Source organism: Rosa chinensis, chromosome 3, assembly GCF_002994745.2.
Source record: "Rosa chinensis cultivar Old Blush chromosome 3, RchiOBHm-V2, whole genome shotgun sequence".
NCBI lineage: Eukaryota > Viridiplantae > Streptophyta > Magnoliopsida > Rosales > Rosaceae > Rosa > Rosa chinensis.
In genome coordinates this window covers 21751043-21773568 of record NC_037090.1, presented here as the reverse complement: position 1 = coordinate 21773568, position 22526 = coordinate 21751043, and the positions used below count along the sequence as shown (strand labels likewise).

General features: G+C 38.9%; 2 protein-coding genes across 3 annotated transcripts; one reads left to right on the top strand and one right to left on the bottom strand.

Annotated features, from left to right (window-relative positions):
- Positions 1 to 813: 813 nt before the first annotated feature.
- Positions 814 to 6552, bottom strand: LOC112192509 (digalactosyldiacylglycerol synthase 1, chloroplastic). 2 transcript variants are annotated; one of them, XM_024332266.2, is made up of 7 exons: positions 5757 to 6551; positions 4861 to 4893; positions 3768 to 3855; positions 2814 to 3298; positions 2441 to 2707; positions 1958 to 2307; positions 814 to 1666 (listed from the first exon to the last, which is right to left on the bottom strand). In XM_024332266.2, exons 1-7 carry the CDS (start codon positions 6360 to 6362, stop codon positions 1132 to 1134), a joined length of 2364 nt encoding a protein of 787 aa, XP_024188034.1. In that variant the 5' UTR covers positions 6363 to 6551; the 3' UTR covers positions 814 to 1131. The 2 variants fall into 2 exon arrangements, with proteins under 2 accessions (XP_024188034.1, XP_040372202.1); XM_040516268.1 differs by lacking the exon at positions 4861 to 4893 and having other exon boundaries at positions 5757 to 6552.
- A 6168-nt stretch (positions 6553 to 12720) lies between these two features.
- LOC112192510 (protein LEAD-SENSITIVE 1) lies at positions 12721 to 16794 on the top strand. Its single transcript, XM_024332267.2, has 3 exons — positions 12721 to 12881; positions 13015 to 13088; positions 15811 to 16794. The coding sequence occupies exons 1-3, from the start codon at positions 12862 to 12864 to the stop codon at positions 16611 to 16613; spliced, it is 897 nt and encodes a 298-aa protein (XP_024188035.1). The 5' UTR covers positions 12721 to 12861; the 3' UTR covers positions 16614 to 16794.
- Positions 16795 to 22526: the final 5732 nt, after the last annotated feature.

The window sequence follows — 22526 nt, the reverse complement described above, 5'->3', positions numbered from 1 at the left end:
AAAGCATTATAAACGATTGGATTTGTATTTAACTATTTGTATATTTGTTCTTGACAAACTTGGCGAGTCGGTTCCAATATCAACTGAAACTGTCCCAGAAAATTCCAGTACTTTAGCTTTTCTACATGCCCAAGAGTCACTGTTCACTAAGGAAATGGGAATCACATGAAGAATGAGTAGTACCTTTTAATAGTCACTTACATGGTTACTTTTTAATTCTATTTTACTTTTGAGTTTGGTCATTATGAACTCACTTCAGTGTAGATTTATTAGTTAATGGGGGCATGTGCACCACACGTAGAACACTGTGTGTGTAGCAGGCCATACACTCAATCCTGGGTTTCTTCATAGAGGTGATTCAATCTTTCTTGTTGCCTTTCCGAATCCCATGCTTGTTATTAGATGTTACTGTAAAACTGGTTTGTCCGGAAACATACGTACTCATACTCTCACCGCAGCGTGCATTACGTGCCATTGCTCGCTGGCTAGCTTCTATTTGTCTAGATGTAATCTAAGCGGGTTCAAATGCTTGATAAGCAAATCTAAGGTAACTTGTCCTTCAGAAAATGGAACTATTGAACTGGGTACTTGAATTTAAATCCAATTACTAGTTGGTTTTCAGCGAGCCTAGATAATGGGAGTGCCTAACCAGTCACCCAGTCTGTATCTGAATAAGAAGACAGTACCTGATTACCATATAAAAGATTTTTTTGCATCATTAGGGTTTATATACATCACATGAAGTGTCAAGTCCAATTACACTAGGCTGTGAAAATGTAAATATGACAATATTGTGCAAAACCACAAGTCAAATGCCAAATTGAACCAATCCATAAACAGTAAATGGGATTCAATGGATTCAAGAAGTTATTCCAGCTTTTAGCCGACATCTTCATCAGTTCAGCAGAGCTTAGCCGTGCAACTTCATAATGAATAACTATATACTGGCAATTATTTCCTATAGATTAATATGAGACCGCAAAACTTGGATCTGGCTATCTACAAAAATGTGCGCTTAATGCATACTGATGTAGAAAAGAAACCAGCCTTCTACCTAAGCATAGCACGCTCCTAAGATACCATGTATTAGTATTATACACAGGGATTACTGATGGAGTGCTAATCTACTTATTACCAGCCATAAATAGGGTTTTCAACCTGAGGAGGCAAGAGACGGAGATCTTTACAATGTTGCTTGTCGTAGTCACGGGTTCCAGGGGTTGCCCCAGTGCATAATCTAAGGAATTCATTCCCGGTGAGACAATAATGGGCAAATGCCAATCCTCCATCAACCATACCTGATAAGCTAGGCATAGATGCAGACTTTGAGACCCCCTTTCCCTTACCTCTGCTTGATCTTGCACCATTCTTTTCCGTATCCAAGACTTTATCCATCTCAGAATACTCCATGAATCTCTGTGTAGCTGCTTCCCATGAAAGATTAAATCTTTGCTCTGGAGTAAGGGGCTGAGGGTCATTTTCCATTGCTTCCTTTACTTTGGCAACAAAGTCCTCAGATGTTTCATAAGTCAAGCAATTAGGAAATGATCTGAAAAACTGATTTGATGGATGGTCCGCACAAACAACAAATTTTCCCATGGCAAGCGCCTCAGCAGTAGCCGTGCACAGCACATCACTAACACTGGGATTTATGAAGACTTTGTACCTTCAAGAAAATAAGGAATATTATTAACATGACAGATGAAGAAAGGTGAGTGGGGTTGAGATGGTGAATGGAAAAACATGTATTAGTCTGTTCTTTGTTCCCTGAAATTTAGTCTAAACACAAACTTGGGCAGCTTAGTCATTGAACTAGTATTCTTGGAATGTCTTTTCCAATCAACCCTCTTTACATGCAGAACTAAGAAAGTCAGGAAATTGAGAAGTTGAGATTCAATGGATCCTCGGCAAAAGAAAAAAGAAAAAAGTTGGGAAGCTGAAATTCATAGATCCTTACCCGTGAAGAGAATCATCAGCATGGTCCCTCCCTTTTAGAAAGTTCAGATTCAAATCCAAACTCTTAGCTGTACTCTGGACTTCATTGGCATCCTCTCCATTCCCATACACATCCACTTTGAAGCCATCAAGGTCACTCTTGTGCTTTGCCAACAAATCTATCAATTCGCGGTATCCCTTCGCCCAGACCATCTTTCCCAAGAAATATGCTCCTTTTGAGAATGTTCTCTCTCCAGTTTCCTTTTCTGCAGCCACCTTCTCTCCAATTTTTAAGAACTTAGGATTCACGCCATGAACATTGCAGATCACAGACTTAGGTAAATCCTGTGTGGCAGCTGAAAGGCGAAGAACCTAGATAAAAATCATGAGCAATTTAGTTAGTGAATGACAAAAAGCATTCTAATGAACTTAGCAGAAACCAGGTACAACATATTCAAATTTAAATTGCACATGTTCATCAGATAGCCAATGAATGGGCTCCTACCTTGTCGCAATATGCTCTTGTAACCCAATTGTTTATGTGCTTCACAAAGAATGCTTGAAGAGCACCATTCTTCTCTCTCTTGATATATTCCAAGTAATTTGTATGAACAACACCAACAACATGGTTAAACTTATCGGTCCATCGCCTGCCATGATGGTACCAATTCAGGTGTTCTGGTTCTTCCAGGATAGCAATGTCAGCCTCTTTGGACGGAATGAACTGAGAAGTGTCTCCAGCAGGTAAAATGCTTCGCCTTTCTTTGGAAAACTAATAATATAGCAAGATAATGAATCAGATAAGAATTTAAGAATAACAACCATAATTGATATGATCAAATATGAAGTGGCATGAACAGAGCCATAAATGTAATTACCTTCCCTGGATAAAAGGAGATCTTAAAGTCAGCCTTAAAGCCAATCCTTTCCTCAAGCCAGTTACGGATATAAATTTCCTGCTCTTCTGGTGAAGTAAAAGTGATATTGCTAGGATACACAAGTTCTTGATCTGATGCGCAAAGCCATGGAACTAACAGGGTAACATTTTGTTTTGCAGTCTGAGCAAGATACGCAGCTCGAAAAAGTGGATTCACTGCTGTTCCTGTCATCCAAGGAAGACTAGCAGTTGTGACTATAGCAACATGCCGTTTCTGGTCTGATGGGTCATGCTTTGCATGGTCTGTCCAAAATCCACCATCGTAAGAATGCCCTGTACTTTGCAGGACAGAAGCTATCCTTAAATCTAATTCATCATTAACGTTTTCACCCTCTAGAACAGATGACTCTCCGGAAGAAGGGGAGTTCAACAGAAAGTAATTCTTGCGTTTACTATACAAGCTTTCCACTAATTTCTCACATACATCTGCATTCATTTTCAGAAAACCACAAAACTTCAGCTGTATTGTCATATGCATAAGTTCATAAAAATATAGAATACAAATCAAGTCGATAAGAAATCTAAAAAGAAAACTGTGACAGTCTTTTCTTGCCAACAGGAAATATCTGTGTGACCTGCCAAGCAATTTAAACTTTTCTACTTTGCTCTTATTTATTCTTGAGGGGATTTATCGTTAATTATACTTCTTCCGAGTAAGATTCATGTTCATGATAACTTTGTCAACCAAGATGTGTTCAGAACTGGGTTTGCTGCATGTTATATCGTTTCAACAGTCCAACCAAAGTTTGAACTTATGCAGTCAATTACTTATCAACAAATACATTAACACGCCATGAAGCTCTACTATTTATATAACTACATAATATAAACAAATCAGAAAAATGTCAAAGCATTTTTGCAGTAACAGCTTTAAACGGAACTTTAAAATAAGCACCTTTTCTAATGCCAAGTTGATCCAGAAATGGCTCAGATTGCCTAACCAAACTAGCCAAAAGTTCCGCCGCATCCAGTGGAGGTACAGCCTGTATCATGCATAGGAGATGAACTTAGTACAGCAAATTACCTACTTACCAATTTTTTCAGAAAAGAACCAGCCACAGAAATCTCATTATACTATGTCTATTAGCAATTCCAATCTTTAAAATAATAAACAAAATAAAATAACAGAAATCCCACTACCATAAAGAGCATATTCTAAACTCCCACACACACATTCTTAGTATTATGTGGACACAAATATGAAGGCCAACAAAATCACCAAGTTTTAGTATTCACTTGTTCATATGATAAGATTGACATCCCCAGTATGGTACAATTTTACAGAATATGAGCACCACAGTTAGCAACAACGAGACATCTTAATTTTTATAAAACAAAAGGGCACATTGAGTGCAATGAAATTCAGACACGGAAAACTAGTTGAGTTCTTAGTGTTTTGGAACACTAGTATTAAGTGTCATATCACACCGAGATGCGTGTGTAATCATGGCGAATTCTACAATATATTAACATATGACATGCATACAATTACAAGTTTTAGGATTTAATTACTCAAATGAGAACCTACTTTACTCTAAAGATGACCAAGTTTACCTTAAAGAGGACTTTTTCTAGTTAACACATGAGTCCTCAAAGTGGTAAATATTACATGAAACATGACATGTATGAGAAATATTAAAAGCACCATAGCTGTACCCATGTAATCATCTTTTTGGGTGAAATGTCAAATACAAGCACCAATCCTTATCCTAGCCAACACCTACACTAAAAGAGCCTCTAAATAACCTACACTAAAAAGAGCCTCTAAATAAGACTTAGGTGGGTTCTGATTTCCAGCACAAACTGCAAGAAACAATCACTCCGAGAAACTTTTGCATCTTCATTACTCCACTGAATTATAACTCAGAAAACACTAATATGCCAAAGCAGCCAGATATGAAATACAAAGTAAAAAATACAAGCTAATAAAAAACAAAAAAAAAGATACCCAAATGACAAAAAAGAAATTATGGTGCGTAGATACAAACCTGTGACTCCTGAGAATCCTTGTAAACTGATTTCTGAAAACAGAAAAAGAAAATACTGAAGTGATAAGAATATGTGCTGCTCTCATATGACCACATAACAATAAATACACATTGATCACGGAAACACGCACAAAGTAACTGAAAGAAGTAAGATATCTACTGAAAGAAACACATACTCAAAACAGTCGCATACTCAACAGTTCATTTACCAAAGACAGTATACACCTTTCGGATGAGAAACACAATATAATTGAAGTTGAGGGTAACTATGTCATGTTGTCAATTGGTGCACAGGTTGCACTTCAGAATGATATTGGAGTGCAAGCTTATATGCATAACAAGAATTAGCCCAAGGCTATTGACATCCTTGTTCCAGCCAAGCGAAGTTGGAATCCACATAGAAATCTTCCAAAATGAATGTAAAGTTTTTTTTTTTTTTCAAACATTCAGAATTATACACAAATGATTTTATTTTATTCCTATTCGGTACAGACTTCAGTGATTAGTTTGCCAAAAGTTCTATCTTATACCTCAGGGTCTAAGAACATTCGTTCCCTCAGTCTCTCAGTTTGCTACCTACCCAGCTCTGTAGTAGGCAACCCAATAAACTCCCCAAGATATGCACAAGGACACAGCTACATCTCAGTTTGCTTTACAATGTTTTGACTTTTGTTTCGCTGCCCAAACACAACAGCATCACCTATATGAGATAGCAAACTGATTCACATGCATTTGCAGATAAGAATTTTTTTATTTTTTTAATTCAATTTTCCTACCAACTTATAAGCACGAACATTTCAGCCAAGACAAGATGAACACACAAAGGCCAGAATAAAGCAATTGAAACCAAAATTGCACAGCTCACAAATTCAATTGCTACAAAGATTCGAACATACCAAGCTGGACTTGACCTTCTCCACAAACTCACTGTTCTTAAACCCACCGAGAAATTCACGCTTCTCAAACTCTTTCAATCTCGTCTTCAACACTCGAATTGGCTCCCAATCCCTACCGGACTGTTTCTCCTCGTCATCACCGTCTCTTTTCCACTCTCCCCAAAACTCACTAAACTTCAAACTCCTCCTCCTCCTAATCCTATCAAACTCCGCCATCCCTTCCCTGCCCTCCACCTCCGACACTATAGCATTCTTTATCGCCGACAAATCAATCCGAATCGTCGACCTCGGGGTCCATTTCTCCAGCACCTTCTTGCTGAAATCCGGCGACGAGTACGCCCTCCGAATCTCCACCAGCTTCGGCTGCAGCTTCTTCACGAAGTCAATCTCCGTCGGCCGCGACAGCGACGAAGACGACCGGATTGCGGTCGCCGAGTTGAACAAGTTCTCGAGCTCGCGGTCGAAGGAAGTCGCCAAGTTCTTGAACGAGTTGGCTCGGTCCTTCATCAATTGGAGATCCGCGTCCGCCGAGTCCTTCACTTCCCTCCACCCCTTCGATATGAACGAGAACGCGTTCGACGTCGACGCTTGTCCGTCTCCGGCCATGGCCGAGTTCGGCGCTAGGGTTTTGACTCTGAGAGAGAGAGAGAGAGAAAGCTTTTGGTTTTTTTTCGCGGGTAAGAGGGAGCCTTATATGGATTGGGATTCGTGAATCTTCTCCTCTAACCTCAAAGCTTATTAGCGAAGCCCCAAAGCCATAAAAGAAGAAAGAAAACACACATAACAGGCGGGGCGCTCAGAAATTAACGGTTGGAAATGCTGGATTTTCTGTTTTCGGAAAAAAGCCCGCACACGTGTCTTCCACGTGGCAATTTCGGATATTGGGTGGGGAATATTCTGGAGGAAGGAATATGATGCTGGAGGGGGGGGGGGGAGGGAGGGAGGGCTGAGGTTTGGGATTTCGAGGTGCACGTGGCGAGTATTGGTTGGCGGGAATTGGCTTCGGGGGCCTAAATTTTTTGTCTTGGGTGCTTTGAACCCATGAGTGGTGCCGGACGCCGATAAAGTTGTGTGGAAATTTCTAACCTGGACTCGGTACGGGAACACGCTTCTCGCGGAAATTTGGTAACATATATATGAGATTTATGTTTTATTTATAAATATATTAAATTTTAGTCTGACAGTGTCATCATAAAAATACGACGTTAAAATATTGAAAAGTAAAATACATAGCTTAAATTATAAAATATGGAGTGAAATATAATTTTGGTTTTTAAAAACTTATCATTAATAACTTTTAATTATTAATTTAAATATTAGAGGAGTATTGGACGAGATTAGTGCATGCATTGTCTTGAATAAAGATATTCACACTTGTTTTTCTTTAAAAAAAAAAAAATACAAAATTACACACTTTTTTGTGTTTTAATTAACACATTAAATGTTGTGTGATTAGTAATTCTAAATTGATCTCAAATCAACTCCCCCTTACGGTTCGATAGAAGACATCATTATTAATTCAAACAAATTTAGTTCTTAACAGTTTTATAGCATTAGAGAGGTTGTGGTTGTACGTCGGAGTAGATAAAATTTTTAAGTAGATCAATGTCTTTCCTCTCTTAACTCTAAACTTTTGTAAGCTATTAATTTATTGAAAGAAACAATAATCAAATACATTTTATAAGTGCAATGTTTTGTGTTCTAATTTAATAAATATAACTTGTTTTAGAATACTTATTGTTTCAAAAATAATTTATCCGGCAGGACCTTATAAGACTAGCTAGCTAGTAACTTGTCTCTCTAAAGAAGTTACGTAACAAATATACCTTCATCTATTGATCGAAGTGTAGGATAATGTACTTGCTCAAACATTTGATCATGAACATAATATGTTTCTAAGTTGTAGTTTGCACGACTCGAGAATGCGCTCTAAAAAGTACATGAGAAGCATTTCAGTGTGCAAGGAATGAGAAAAACTGCTCCCTCAATACCAAATAATTAACGTGTGAAATCATCTAATCTGGCTAGCTTGAAATTTCAAAAGGAAAACGAAAGTAACGCAACATCAATTCAGCTTCGTCCTTTTGCTGCATGTGCTTGAATTGACCCTGCTTCCAGATATGGCTATATGCAAATTTCTACGTAGAAAAGTTTCGAATCATCTACTACAAGAAGAAGACTCCTCTCAAACATAGGCTCCTCTGAAAATCACATGATGAATGAGTGGTTTTGCTGGTCTTCCTATGACTTGTGGGCTGCTGTGAATGTGAACCCACCATTGTTTGTCCCCCTGTGTTTTTCACCGTGCATGTCATCATCTGAGTATGTTAATATACTCCCTCCTTATGAGAATATACAGGGGGGATACATATGTATACATATTCCATCAAATCACTAGTGGACCTGAGAATTTGGTTACCTCATATGTGATGCCAGAGTGCCAGACTGTGGGCTCATTATGGCTCTTGATGATCCTTGAATAGCTGCATGAATAACTAGGCAACATAGCAGTCGTGTATTAGTTGTCCCCTTATGTCGACTGTGCTTGGCTGCTGTTTCTACTTCGTGAGACTAGAGATTGATAGCTCAACAGCCTCAACTAGGTTTAACGGTTTGGGAAATTCTACGATCCATGGTTTCCATGGCTATGTTGAGTCAGCGGTCGTCACTGAAAAGTCAACTATCAATGGTGTTGTTAGAAGATGGACATGTGGCACACATCTAATGGTGGTATTAAGTGGATCCAGCTCCTCTAAATTTACATTGTCTAAAGTTACGTGAATTTCATAAAATCACAACTTTTCATATAATCTAACGGACAAAAATGTGGCCATGTCAACTTTTAGGTTTTTTTTCTTTTCTTTCTCCCAACCATCTTTAACTCATGTTTGATCTCATTTAAAAAAGACGCGCCAGGGTTTTCTCCATTTTGTCTCGTGCTCGTCCGCCGGCACGTCTTTGCAGCGTTGTCGTCGAATGGGTGGTCTTGTCTCGCCGTCCCTCTTCGTCGTGCGAGTATGTTTGCTGTTAGAATTCTGGTGGCATGGGTGTTGACGGCGACTAGCGGTAAGCGGCGGTGGTCAGTTTGGTGGAGGGGTCGGGTTGATCTTGTTGGGGTTGCTGATTCTGATCTGATCGGAGTGGTAATGGATGATGGTTGGGTCTGGTTGGATTGGGAGGCGTAGGGTGGTGGTGCAGCGACGAAAGGGTCATATTCCTGGTTTCTTTTGTTTGGTGGATGGTTGAGCACGCGATCCAGGTTTTACTTGGATGGCAACAGAGGGGTTGATAGGTGGAGATCGTGGTGGGTGGAGCGCCGCTGGTGCGGTGACAGAGATTGTTTGTCAAGGGCAGCGGTGCGACTGGATCTGGTTTGCCATGGTGGCGGTCTTGGCTGTTACTAGTGCTTTAGGGTTTGGTTTTATTTTAATGTTTTTATTTTGTTGGTAATAAGACACTACAGGTTGTGGCAAAGACAATCTTCTCTTCCGCCTTCTAATGGGACGTTCCTATCTGGTTTTAGGTCAGCGAAAATGTCTGGTTGTGCACATACGAGTATTATTGGCCTTCTAGTGGGTCGTTCCTATCTGGTTTTAGGTCGGAGGCGATGGCGGTTTGGAGCAGTTATGGGTTGACGGTGTTGACAATAGGGTGGTGACTATGTTGGTTTACTTTAGTCCCAGGTCTAAATGTCCGGCAATCCTTTTGGTCGGGTTTAGGTCACAACGAGTGTTGGCTTGGTCGATCAAAGCTAGTCAGGTGGACTCTGGGTGGCGAGTTAGTGTCGACACAAGTGAGTTGTCTAGTTTCAGTGTTCTTCTTGGCTAGATGAGAGGTGAGATGTTAATGCTCTGGCGCTTGTTGTTTTTGCCATTTGGTTTTAGTGTTAGTCATTATAGAGTTCTAGTGTGAAGTCTAGTGACCATTTCTGTGTAAGAGATGTTGCCTCAAACTCGTTGTAAGCAGTTCATTATTAATGAAGTTCTTCTTGATAAGAAAGATGAAAATTCATCTGTAGTGGAAATTAGTACCTAGTGCCCATAAAATTGAAGGAGTCTTAGTTTCATCTTCAATTAATAGAGTATAAACTTATTAAAAAGGCAATTATAACATTCTGAATAATTTAATTCTCGTATCAATGGAAGATCTTCCATTGAAGAACATAACTAAGAGGCTAAGAGTCGAGATAAACAGCTTAAGTTAACGTCAGTTAGTAGAGAAGATTATAAAAACCCATAGGGATCTATATTAGTTGACATGGTCGCATTTTTGTCTGTTAGATTAAATGAAAGATTGTGATTTTATGAAATTTACGTAACTTTAGACAATGTAACTTTAGAGGAGCTAGATCTGTATTGAGTGATTTTGTATGGATATATAGTTATCATCTCTCCAAGTTTCATGTGAAGGATTTTTTTCGCAACTTATTGTATCAAATGATACGATTTCGTCTTCTTTAGTGATGCTTAATTCTAGCTTTAATTGATATGACTCTCTGCTCGCGCATTTGATTGATACTGCAATTTTTGACCTTGAGAGCTAGGGATGTTAGCATTTTCGTGAACTGCGTTTTGGGCAAAATTTTCTATTTTTTGCAGCCATTATGATTTCATACCCAAGTGGTTGTGGGGGGATGTTAAGGGTAGATTGAAAATTTCACCAGTATTAGATATTAAGTCATATAAATAGTATTGCAACTCTGTAATTTTTTTATCAAATGTATGTAGTTCAGTACACCAAATCGTTTTTCCTCTCTTCTCAATGGTTGTTTCTTTCTTCATCTTCTTCATTCCAAATTTCATTGTTGAGAATATATACATCCCACATGAGAAAAATAGGACATTGCCTATGAGTTTATATTAAATGTGAACTCCAGATTACTTTATCACTGAATACAGCAATATTAAGAATTTAAGACATACAATCGTTTCTTAAGACATAAAATCGTTTGTGCTAAATTAGAAGAAGCATATCTCCGGCTCTCTGCTGTGGTCAGAAATGATCATTCTAAGGTCCATGCTGGCAAGTGGCAACTTTAGTTGCCAGACAGTACAAAGGATATGACGCTTATAATGGTTGAGGAAAAAATTATTATCCTAATAGAGGTCAATCTGTAATGTAGGTAGTACTGGAAGGAATCAACGAAGTCCTTATTGATCAAAGCTACATACAAATCACAAATTTCTCATATCTCTGGCTCTCTGCTGTGGTCAGAAATGATCATTCTAAGGTCCATGCTGGCAACACTAGTTGCAGACAGTACAAAGGATATGACGCTTATAATGGTTGAGGAAAAAATTATTATCCTAATAGAGGTCAATCTGTAATGTAGGTAGTACGGGATATATTGCACCTAATTGCATTCAAAGGAATCAACGAAGTCCTCAGACATCCTCAAGTGAAGTTGAATGACAGATTTGCATAAGACTGTCTCTGCTTGGGAACAGTTGTCAACGTAGAAGAGAAACTTCACTCTGCTCTTTCTGTTGTTCACTTAGTTAATACCTCATTTCAACATCTTTCTCAACCTAAGTCAGAGGCAGCTTCCACTTCCCTGATAACTTTTCCTCCAAAATCAGTTCAATCTTAAATACATTGCTCTGAGTTAGAATGACAACAAGTTATGCTGATCAGGAATTCATCGCATGGCTAGCAAAAGACACGTTGAAGCTAGTTTATATACCTTCGGCTGTCAAATTGTTGGATTGTAAGAAGGTGTCTCATCTGTCACCCTAGAAACCTATCGAGCTATGGTGATTGAAGCCGTTAGCCGTTGGTATGCTCTGGCTAAAACGACTACTATTGGTATTCAGTATTCACCTCTTCGTGGATCTCAAACATTATTTTGTCAAAATAAAACTAGGAAACCCTAGTTGAGTAGTTGAGTTTGAGGGGGAAGTTAAGTCAAAGGTCGTCACTAGATAGTCAACTATCTATAATGTTGTTAGAAGATGAACAGGTGACACACATCTCTGATGGTGGTGTTGAGTGTTTCTGTATAAATAGGGCCTTGCTTACATTAGAGAGCTAGTTAAAAAAAATTTACGGTTCTCTTGTCTTCTCTCCAAGTTGCTTTGATGTTAATTCTTGTTTGAGATTTTGCTGCCGCTGAAATCGAAGATATAGCAGCGATCTGAGGGAGAGCCGATCCGGTCTGGACGTTCAACGTCAGGGTCTGCTTGCCGTGGACTGTGGGCGGCGGTGGTGTCGGATGCGGCCGGGACGGACGCTGGGGAAGGAGCCAAAGTCGTGCCCAGATCATTTTGTAGGCCCAAAGCTTGTTGGGTGCCAAAATCAGTTTAGGGCACAATTTTGTTGGACCGCCTAGGCTGTTTTGGATGCCCAAGTACGGAATTGGATTTTGATCCAAGGGTGGACCAGGCTGATGGGGTCAAGCTCTCTTAAAGTTTCGTATTTGAGATATAGGAGGATTGATCCAGCCATTCACACTTATATTCTTTATGTCTATAGTGAATCTATGTCGTATGTTTATGTTTCATAGGTTATTAGGTTTACTAGAATTAAGTGAGCGATTAGTTCGAATAGATATCTCTATGTATTAAAGCAGTTCTCTTACTCCAACTTCTTGATCTGTCTAGTTCGAAAACCGCAGAAACATATATCTGTAATGGCAGTCTTTGCATGCGTATAATGAAATATTCAATATGATTGTTGAAAAATCTTCTATGCACCGGCAATATAAGAGGTGATCTCAATTATTGATATTTGTTATCAATATTTTTTTAATAACAAAGAAATACACTTGATATATTATCCAACCATTCATTTCTATTAGTGCAAATGCACGTTGGTGCTACGAATTCCTTCATGGTCCGCCAAAAAAAGCCAAAAGACAATAACTTACCAAATGAAGTTCGTCACCATGGAAGACTGCCGGACACGTGGAACTCCAGCAACAGGTGTCCCAATCTTACCTTAACGAGTAAGGTCCGCGTCGGTGTCCCGCGTTTCAAAACTCGTCACCTTTATTCCGTTTAACCCTTAACCGCTCCTTGCTGCTTTCCAGGAATCAATTCTCCTTTCCCAGAGGAATTAATTCATATCTATCTTGCTTTTCTGAGAAAGGGGAAGAAACAACACCAATATGGGGCTGCTCTCCAACAGGTATCATCATCAATCCTTCTTTTTCCTTTTCAATCAAAGATTGGTTATATTTTGATTCTGGGTTTGATTGAATGAGGGTGATATTGTTGTGATCGGTAAAGTAAATTGATAAAAATGGAAATGGGTATTGCAGAGTGGCTAAGGGAAGCCTCAAACCAGGGGATCACATCTACTCTTGGAGGACTGCTTACATCTATGCCCATCATGGTTTGCTCTCTTTCCTTACCTTCCCATTTTTCAGTTTGGGGAAATGATTATATGGTTTTGATGTTTTAGCTTTTAATGCAATCTTTGTATGTGTGCTAGATGATCTGAGGCTTCTCTGTAATTTAATTTAGATCTAAGGAAGTAGATAGGGATGGGATGTAGGCAATGATTTATGTGTTGGAATTGAAGCACTGGATTAAGTTGAGCATGGGAAAGATTGGAACTTTCAGCTCTATTTACGACATTTGCCAAGATCCACGTAAATTTTGAATGATAATGTGACGTTTAAATGGCATCGTCATTGTTTATTTTGCCCAAGCAATCTCCTGCTTCTATGATTTTGAGCCATGCTATATGTTTCTTTTAGTGGTTTTTCTGCTAAAGGGTATGGGGAATGCCTGATGTAGTAGTTTATTTGGTTAACAATTGCTCTACAAGGAGAGATTATTGACTCAGAAGGTAAGTCATGCCCAATGGTGTAGAAGATGGGTGGAGATTGAGGCTTGGGGTTCTTTTGAGGGTGAGGTGACCCAGTTCTTGTGTTGTTTTCCCCGGGGAAAACACATCTTCTCTAAAGTTTAGAGCTGACCTGATTGCTAGTAATATTACCTACAATGTATCGTAAACTTTGAAAAACAATTATGAATAAAAGATCTTGCTAGAGGTTAGTGCTGCAGCACCTTACAGATGTCCTAGTAAGCTACCACCCTCAGATCTCATTACTAGTCATGTTATCTCCACGTCTTATACAAGGACTGCTCTTCGTTTATTTTGTCTATATAGTATATAGATAATATGAGCATTAAAAGAAATAATAAAATGAAGAGGAGATGACTAGGACTTTCACCTGATCTAACAAGAATGATACTGCAACTGTGTTACATTCTGAGTGATGCTTATACTACTCATACACTCGTCAATCACACAAGTGTGGCATTTGCCATGTCTGAATGCCATCCTCACTGGAGTTTTAGGAAGTACTCCTTAGGTGCATAAAGAGATGAACACTGATCCCCACTGGTGACTCAATAAGTTTCCTGTAAGTGTGTGCTTTGACTGGTGCTTTAGTAGTTTGTATGCATGATGGTTATGCATATGGACCTCTTAGTATATATTAGAAGAAGCTTTTGTAGAATTAATGTGGTTGATAGAAATCATTGTTTCAAAGGATCGTTGTTGATGATTTGTTTATCATTCAGATATGGGGTTAAATAAGAACAAGAAGAAATGGTGTATATGGGAAAGCAGTCTTCCTCTCGGGTTAGAAAATTAGAAGGAATTCATCTACTTTAGACAGGTAGAACCCAAACGCCAGACATTGATAGTACAGTAGCCATTCCCAAGCATGCTTTGACTACCATAAATGGGGCTTCTAAGGTTGAAGTTGTACAGCAAAGTTTCGGGTACAAGAGTCCTTCGTGTAAACAAGAACCCATGAAATTTATTAATCCCACGTTGTATATTTATATATCAGAGTTACGGTCGAAGCACACACTTGAGTAATTGAGTTACTTGCAACGACAAGTGTTGATCCCATTAATCGTCATTTATTTTATGTTTCAATTTACCGTTATTTAGTAAAAAATAAAAATGATTAAATGGTTTGGATGTCATAACTTCTCAAGCATTTTCTGTGGTTTTGTGATTAAGATGATCTTAGGCACTTGTATAACTAATGGTATTGATATATCCGAGGAAGTACATGAGCTATAGGTTAAATCCTGGAATGGGGGATGGGGTGTTAATATAGTATTTTCAGTTTTGACCACCCTGGAGTAGTCACCTTCTTCTTTAGATTGAAGGTCCCTAAGAGCTCTGTCATATCTTGTAATTGATTGCTCAACAGCCAGATAATGGGGCAATTCAGCAATGCCTCATTTAGTAATTTAGTTATTGAGAATTATTTGCAAGGGAGCTTTGGATTTGTTAGTGTCCAAGTTGAAGGTGAGTTGGGTACTATCAAAGCCATTATGTGGTGTGGCCCTAATGGCACCTCTCTACACTTAACAAGAAGGGCACAGTGTGACTTCCAGATCTTTTCCTGATGAACAACTGAATGCATTTGAAATTATATATTCATTACATATGTATGTCTGTATTTGCAAATATTTAATTGACCGTCTGTCATCCTTGTGTTATTACCAATCGTAAAACTGCTCACCTGATCCGCTTGTTTGTCCAAAAGAAGTTCGACCCATTTTATTCCACCCACCCATCAATAGATGTTGTCGGTAGCATTGCCATGTCATTGCCCCAATTAAAGGCAGCACCTAAGCTCCCGTGGAGATGACAGCCGGTTACAACACTACCAGGGATGCAGCAATTTGTGTGGTGACTAACCCCAATTTCTCCTGGTCGGACTCTATATGACATCAGTGATTCCACATAACATTGACTTGGTGGGACTGAAAGTCAGCACTTCATCATTAAAACTGTCATTGATTGATTTGTACGCTGACGGGTACTCACCCATGTTTTCTGTTCTCAACAATGATATACTTGTTGCTCGTCTTCTTTGTGCTTGCTATAGAGATAGTAAAGTCTTATAGATGGATCTATTCTTTTTTTATGGTAGCCAAAACTCTCTCTTGGAGCTAGATGGCTCTAGTTTATTATCACCTCTATCTCAGCTGCATTTTGCACTTAGAATTGGGTTAAAAAATTTCTTAATTACTTGGTTCTTCATATCTATTTGTTGATTAATATACTTCCTGTGCTACAGGCATCTATATTGGGGATGACAAAGTCATTCATTTCACCAGACGTGGCCAAGAAGTAGGAACTGGGACAGTGTTGGATGTTCTTTTGGTTAGCTCAGGACCAGTCCAACCTCAACAGCCCTGCGAAGTGTGCACTCCACGGGAAGAGAACAGTGGGGTTCTCTGCTCGTGCTTGAACTGCTTTCTTGCAGGGGGTGTCTTGTACCGTTTTGAATATTCTGTCAACCCTGCCCTATTTCTGGCAAAAGCCCGGGGAGGAACGTGCACCCTTGCAGTGTCGGACTCAGATGATATTGTGGTCCATCGAGCAAAATACCTGCTTGAAAATGGCTTTGGTTGCTATTGCATATTTAAGAGCAATTGTGAAGACTTCGCTATTTATTGCAAAACTGGGCTGCTTGTTATGGATCAAAGAACATTAGGGCAAAGTGGTCAAGCAGCATCTATAATAGGGGGACCTCTTGCAGCCGTTTTAGCAACACCGCTGCGTCTTGTCACCACCAACATTTATGGGATGGTAGCTGTAGGCATTGGAGTATACTGTGCTAGTAGGTACGGTGCTGACATTGGCAAGAGGATTGATGTTGTGAAGGTGTCTGTGGAGGATTTGACAAGGAGACTTGCAGCTGGCTCGCTCCAGGTGGTGGAGGCCGAAATCTCAGCTCCCTTGCTCCACGCATCCGAGTCCCAAATCTCAGCTCCCTTGCTCCAGGCGCCCGAGTCCCAAATCTCTGCGCCCCCTACAAGAGGTTCTTCCAACCTTTTCTTCTGGTCAAGAAGTCCTTCCAACCTTGTCACTCGGTAGTTGGTTTATTCAAGTGTTTATTTATGGTGTTGGATTGAGTACTTTCTTTGCAATGTCATCTACTTAATGGACTTGTTTGTTGTGTGTTACTTGTAATATGATCTGATTTACTAATTTGCTATCTATGTGTGTGAGACAGTGATAGACTCTGAAAGCTAAAAGAATTTGTTGATTCATCTTATGAGCATTCTCATTCATCTGTATATGTATGTTTAAGCAGTAATTGTCTCAAGGAGTTAAGAGCAAGATCACCCGTTAGGTCACTGGGTCACCTACTATTCACTGCTTTTTAGTGTATTTTTTTATTTTCTGGATCACGAAATGCACTGTGCAGGTTACCATGGTGACCCAGAAAGTGATCCAGGGTGACTCAGAGCACGAAATACACTGTACTCGTGACCCAGAGGGTGAAAATAACACTAAAAAGCAGTGAATAGTGAGTGACCTGGTGACCCAACATGTGAACTTGCTCTACGGGCATTTGCTGGGTGCAGGGGCACTTGCTGGGTGCAGGGCAAACTCAGAATTTTTTCTTTCCAAGTAATCAAATCAATTATCTGATGAACAGATAAACTTGGAAATCACTTATTGTAGCTTGTAGTATGCCAGGATGATATAATCTTTAAAGCTTTGACATTGCACAGCGACTCGGGAACTATCCTCTGCTGAGAAAATGGTGGTCGACTTCTACTGAAGGTTGCGTAGCGGGTACGCAGTAGCAATATTTGTTTCCAATAAATAATGGTGCCAGCATTAGACAATTGTGATGGTAGCTAGTATTGTGCTGTGGTGGTCCTAGAAAAATGGTGGTACTGGATATTTGCGGTGGTGTTGGTGACGTCTAGTAATGGTTGCCAATAAGCTAGGATGGCTATGCATGTAGTTGTCTGACTTTTGCTGTTAACCACATTTAGTTGGTCATGGATTTCAACCAAGATGATGGTATCGATATTAAGTTGTTAACGAGTATATTGAATGCTTTTGAAACTGGTTGATAATAACAATATGGATCACTCGATTATACGTTAATTGAATTAGGAGTCGAATTCTTAGTCTGGTCCTGGGCTGATCTTCTTTAACCGAGACTTCTTGGAAAGTTAAAGGGAAAGATGAGTATGAGTATGATATACCAACTCTACATATTCGTATGAGAAAGTTGCTGTATTAGCTTGAGATATGTCTCATATCTATACGACTATACGTTGCTCCAGAATATTTGGTATTGGGCATCTAGAATAGTCTCCAAGATTAGGGGATAGGATATATGTGATCTTCGAGCTAGAGACAGATGACTAGAGATTACCCAGAGCTTATGTTCAGGCATGTGACTGAGAGAACCATTCTGAGAGTCAAACTATCAATTCAAGTGGATATAGCATATTACAATTTGAAGGTTCCCATGTTCAAACCCTAGGAAAGTACCAAAAAATAAATTATATGAAAATATTCCTTGACAGCAATACAGGCAATCTTTGATGACCATATATCGGGGTATCTTCTTCAGAACGATGTTATCTCTTATCTGGATGAGACTAATCACTTAAATTATAACCCAGTATGGTGGTCTCTATCGGTTCTCCCAAGAATCAGCTTGGCATGAACTGAGGAAAAAAGTAAAAGAATCTAGCTGTAGTGAGGAGATCATTTTAGTTTTGGCTGTATAAACTACTTGCTGCACAGTGATAAGATGGTATGGTAATTATTCTCTAGGTCTGTTCTAATTCCACACTTTCCAATATTCCAAAACCTCTGGTTTATCCGATCCATTGGGAACCTAAAGGTTCAAGTGGGATTTGGGAATGGAAATATGGTCCAGTCCTAACTTGTTGGAGCTTCCTATCTTTTCTCCTACAACTATAATTAATTAATTATGTTGGATACAATATGTTACTCTCTTCTTCATTAGTAATTTACATATAGACATGTACAGGGGTGTTATGTAAAACAAAATGTGCCAATTTCGCCCTTCTTAATTTTCACCAATGATTTTCAACTTTGCCTTACATTTGGAGCGATAAGACATGTGGTCACAATATTTGCAAATCTCATATGCAAGGTTGAAGAAATCTTGTTTCTAAGAGCAAGTCCACCGGTGTAGTCTTGACTAGTCACCAGCAAGACAAAGCTGATGTGGTGATCGACTGTGGGAGAAAACCAGCTCCAACGGTGGATGCTTGACGGGGCAAAACCCACCCCCTCTTGACTACAGCCAAGAAAATAGTCAAGTCCATGACCGACCAAGCCCACATGCCAGCTCGGCCCAGCCCTGATCGTGGCTGACGTGAGCTGGTTCTCAGCAGACGACGACGCGCCGAGGGAGGGAACTGGACGACAGCGTGACGACGCGTGGCGCCACAAAGAGACTAGGCGTGAAGCCAGTCGCTTGTCGCGTAGCGACAGAGAGAGGGGGCCTACCAGCCACGTGGAAGATAGCCGTTGGTCCTATTTGAAATCTGGGCCTAACAGTCAATTAATCCCAGCCCTTCATTTCAATTAAATGGGCAATCCTACGGCTTACAATTAACATGTATATATATGTTTGTAACGTTAATAAACGGTAACAAAAAAAATTTTAAAAAATTCTAAACATTTCTCTATAAATACCTACCATTTATTTTACATCTCGCACCCAAAAAATTATCTTTCATAGTAACCCAATTTTGTGCTTCCTCTTCTTCATATAGCTCTCATCTTCCAAATTTATTTATATCCAATATGGCTGAACAAATGGGAAACACACGTCTAGTGGCTGAACAAGAGGGAGATCAAAGTGAAGATGATAATATCCAAGACAAAAGGAGATGGACGGATGAGGAAAATGTTCAATTGTGCAAGTCTTAGAAAGTTGTAAGCCAAGAAAAAATAAGGAAGATGAACAGTGAAAAATTAACAGTCTTGACAGGTCAAGAAAACAAAACGGGTGGAAACCCAGACAGTGAACAGTTACTTGACTAGTCGAATTCTTGACTTTTCGACCTTGACATTTCTTGACTACGGGTGAACTTGCTCTAAATAGTATGGTAGACAGTTATTAAAGTTTAAACAATTTTAGATTTAGTTTACGTTAGTGAAACAACAAAATTTAGTTAATAAAAATTAATTACAAGAGTGTAAATGCAGTATGATGCATGACCAACATAAAAAATAATATAAAGAAAACAGATAAGGTGACAATATGTGATTATGCGGAGCAGTTAAAACCATACAAAATCATCCACACAGGAGAGAAGTAATGCTTCCACCTAAAAAAATTTCATTTACTAAAGTTGAGATACAAGCGCTATAAAAACCCCCGTTCATGATCCAAATGAGAGACCAACAAAACTCTTGCATCTAGGCTGGAAAAAAAATGTGGGCATATAGTCCGGATTTGAAAATTGATTCGTTCCGGATCTGGATTCTAGAAGCAACTTGGCTTCCAAATTCGGAGTTATGAGATGAAATCAGTTGTCCCCAATTACACTATCTTCATGCATTCATTGGTCAACAAAGAATAAAAAATGGAACAAAAAATTAAGAAAATATTTTCTTAATCTTTGTGGACCACTAAGGATAGTGGGGTCGTAGAATGTTCTAGTCTAGAACCCCCAGGTCTGGCTTTCGAATCCCCATGAGGCCTTGGTGGCCAGCTAATGAGTGCTTAATGCCCCGTGGCGTTTGGAAGGAATTAGTCCAGCTCTGCTGGGATACCCCGAAGAGTGTGTGTGTTGCTAACTATCTAACGCTAACCTCACCCAATTAAAAAAATAATAATGCATGGGGACATAATAAGGATAGTGTATTGGGGACAGCTGATTTCATCTCCGGAGTTATACTCATCCTAGATTCCAAAATCATAACATACTCATTTCAAAAAAAAAATAATAATAAATCAGAACATACTTGGGTCTAACTAAACTCTAGTCTTCGCGAAAAATCAAAACCCTATCAGCAGAGAAATTAGTCTTCCCACAAAGTAGAGTCCTTTAGAAACACAATCGTAATCCCACGACCTAAACGATACCAACCGAAAGTAACACCTCTGGTCTCTAGACCAAGAGAAACCCGACCAAAAGTCACCCTAGCCCGCCCCCCAATAATCAAAAAATAATATCTTGAATAAGCGTCCAGACCATTGGGCATTGGAACCAAATTAACCGCTCTTAACTCACAAAACTAACAAGGTCACCTCTGAAAAAAGAATTGATATAACTTGGATATCAAAAATATTGTTGACTTCTCGCAAGACCCTAACCAGGCAATGCACATGCCTCCACCGTAGCCCGAAGTGCCCGACGTGTGAAACCCGAAGGTTAACATTCACGTCAGTGATCGAAAGAGAATCCTCTCGTAATTACTTACAAGATTGGATTTGGATTAGGGCAAAATTCTAGCAGACTAACTCACTCATGACAATTTTGTTCCGGTTTTGATACATACATATATATATATATATATATATGTGTGTGTGTGTGTGTGTGTGTGTACATATATATAATCCAAAGCGAAGGTTCACTTTGAAATTAAAGTGTGCATTTAGAGTTTATGGTCATTTTTCGGTCGCATATCCATATCTCGACCGTTCAGTTTTTAGATACTAATTAATATACAGATCATCTCTGCAAATTTTCAACAAAATTGATGATTGTTAAGGCATTGATAACTGCCTTAAAGCTAGTACGGTTCAGGTTAGACAGATTCAGTTCGTTCATTGGTTTAAGGGAGTTAGATACCTTAACAATCATCAATTTGGCTGAAAATTTGTAGAGATGATCTATACATTAGTACCTAAAAACTGAACGGTCGAGATATGTATATGCGACCGAAAATGCACACTTTAATGTTAAAGCGAAGTTTCGTTCTGGATAATATATATATATATATATATATATATATTATGCTTCAGTTCTCGAGGCAGAATCACAAGCGTGAAAATGGTTTTTTTTTTTTTTTTTTTTTTTTTTGAAACGAGAAAATGGGGTTAATTAATTTGGATAAAATGTTGAGGGTGACTCTAGAGTTTTAATCAACATTTTAAAGAAGTGTCAAGTTCCTTGGAGAATCTCGACTTTAATTCCAGTTATTAATCAGCTGTCCTCCTATATCAATAGTATTTCTTTTCATCATGCCTTTAGCAAATAGAATATGTGAGCCAATAAATTTGCAAGCTTATGGTATCAATATGTTCCATGTTGCATTTGGTTTTGTAACTTTTCAAGTGCTGTTTCAGATCTCACTAGGGGGTAAAACTATGGTATGTTAACATTTCTCATACATCAACTATTTTTACCCCTCTATGGACTCATGTTATCACTTTGAGGACTAATATTACTATTTTCAGAACTCATATGGTAAACTAAGAAAATTTATCACTTTAAGGACTCATGTTACCACTTTGAGGACTAATATTATTATTTTGAGGACTCATGTGGTAACTAAGAAAATTTACCACTTTAAGGACTCATGTTACTACTTTGAGGACTAATATTACTATTTTTTGGACTCATTTTACCACTTTTAAGACAATTGTATGCATGTCATACGTTAACATATTATAGAAATTTCCCTCACTAGGATCTACTATTTAATGCCTTTTGAGTTAAAAAATAAATAAAATAAAATAAAAAGTGTGTGTGTGTAGGATTAATGGATTATGATGATTATTTGCATAATCCATTTGGGCTCTATTAGAACATGGGTGAGCCAACCAAATTATCATCAGAGATATAAGAGCAAACATATCTCATGATGATGCTAATTAATCAATAAACTTTGAAGAATTGGGGATACTGAAAGTGACGGCCTTTCTCTTTTTGACTCTTTGGACAAAAAGTCCCTCCTCTCACTGTATCTTGGTCTGTGGTCTGTACACAATCAAAAGTTATCTTTGCACCGTCGAGCCTCACCAATTTACAGAATCACTCCTGGCCACAC

Coding starts and splice junctions, on each gene's coding strand:
- LOC112192510 (XM_024332267.2), top strand. CDS start 12,862: ATGGGGCTGCTCTCCAACAG. Junction 12,882..13,014: donor ATGGGGCTGCTCTCCAACAG/GTATCATCATCA, acceptor TGGGTATTGCAG/AGTGGCTAAGGGAAGCCTCA. Junction 13,089..15,810: donor TTACATCTATGCCCATCATG/GTTTGCTCTCTT, acceptor CCTGTGCTACAG/GCATCTATATTGGGGATGAC.
- LOC112192509 (XM_024332266.2), bottom strand. CDS start 6,362: ATGGCCGGAGACGGACAAGCGTCGACGTCGAACGCGTTCTCGTTCATA. Junction 3,299..3,767: donor TCAACTTGGCATTAGAAAAG/GTGCTTATTTTA, acceptor AAATGAATGCAG/ATGTATGTGAGAAATTAGTG. Junction 2,308..2,440: donor CAAGAGCATATTGCGACAAG/GTAGGAGCCCAT, acceptor ATTTTTATCTAG/GTTCTTCGCCTTTCAGCTGC.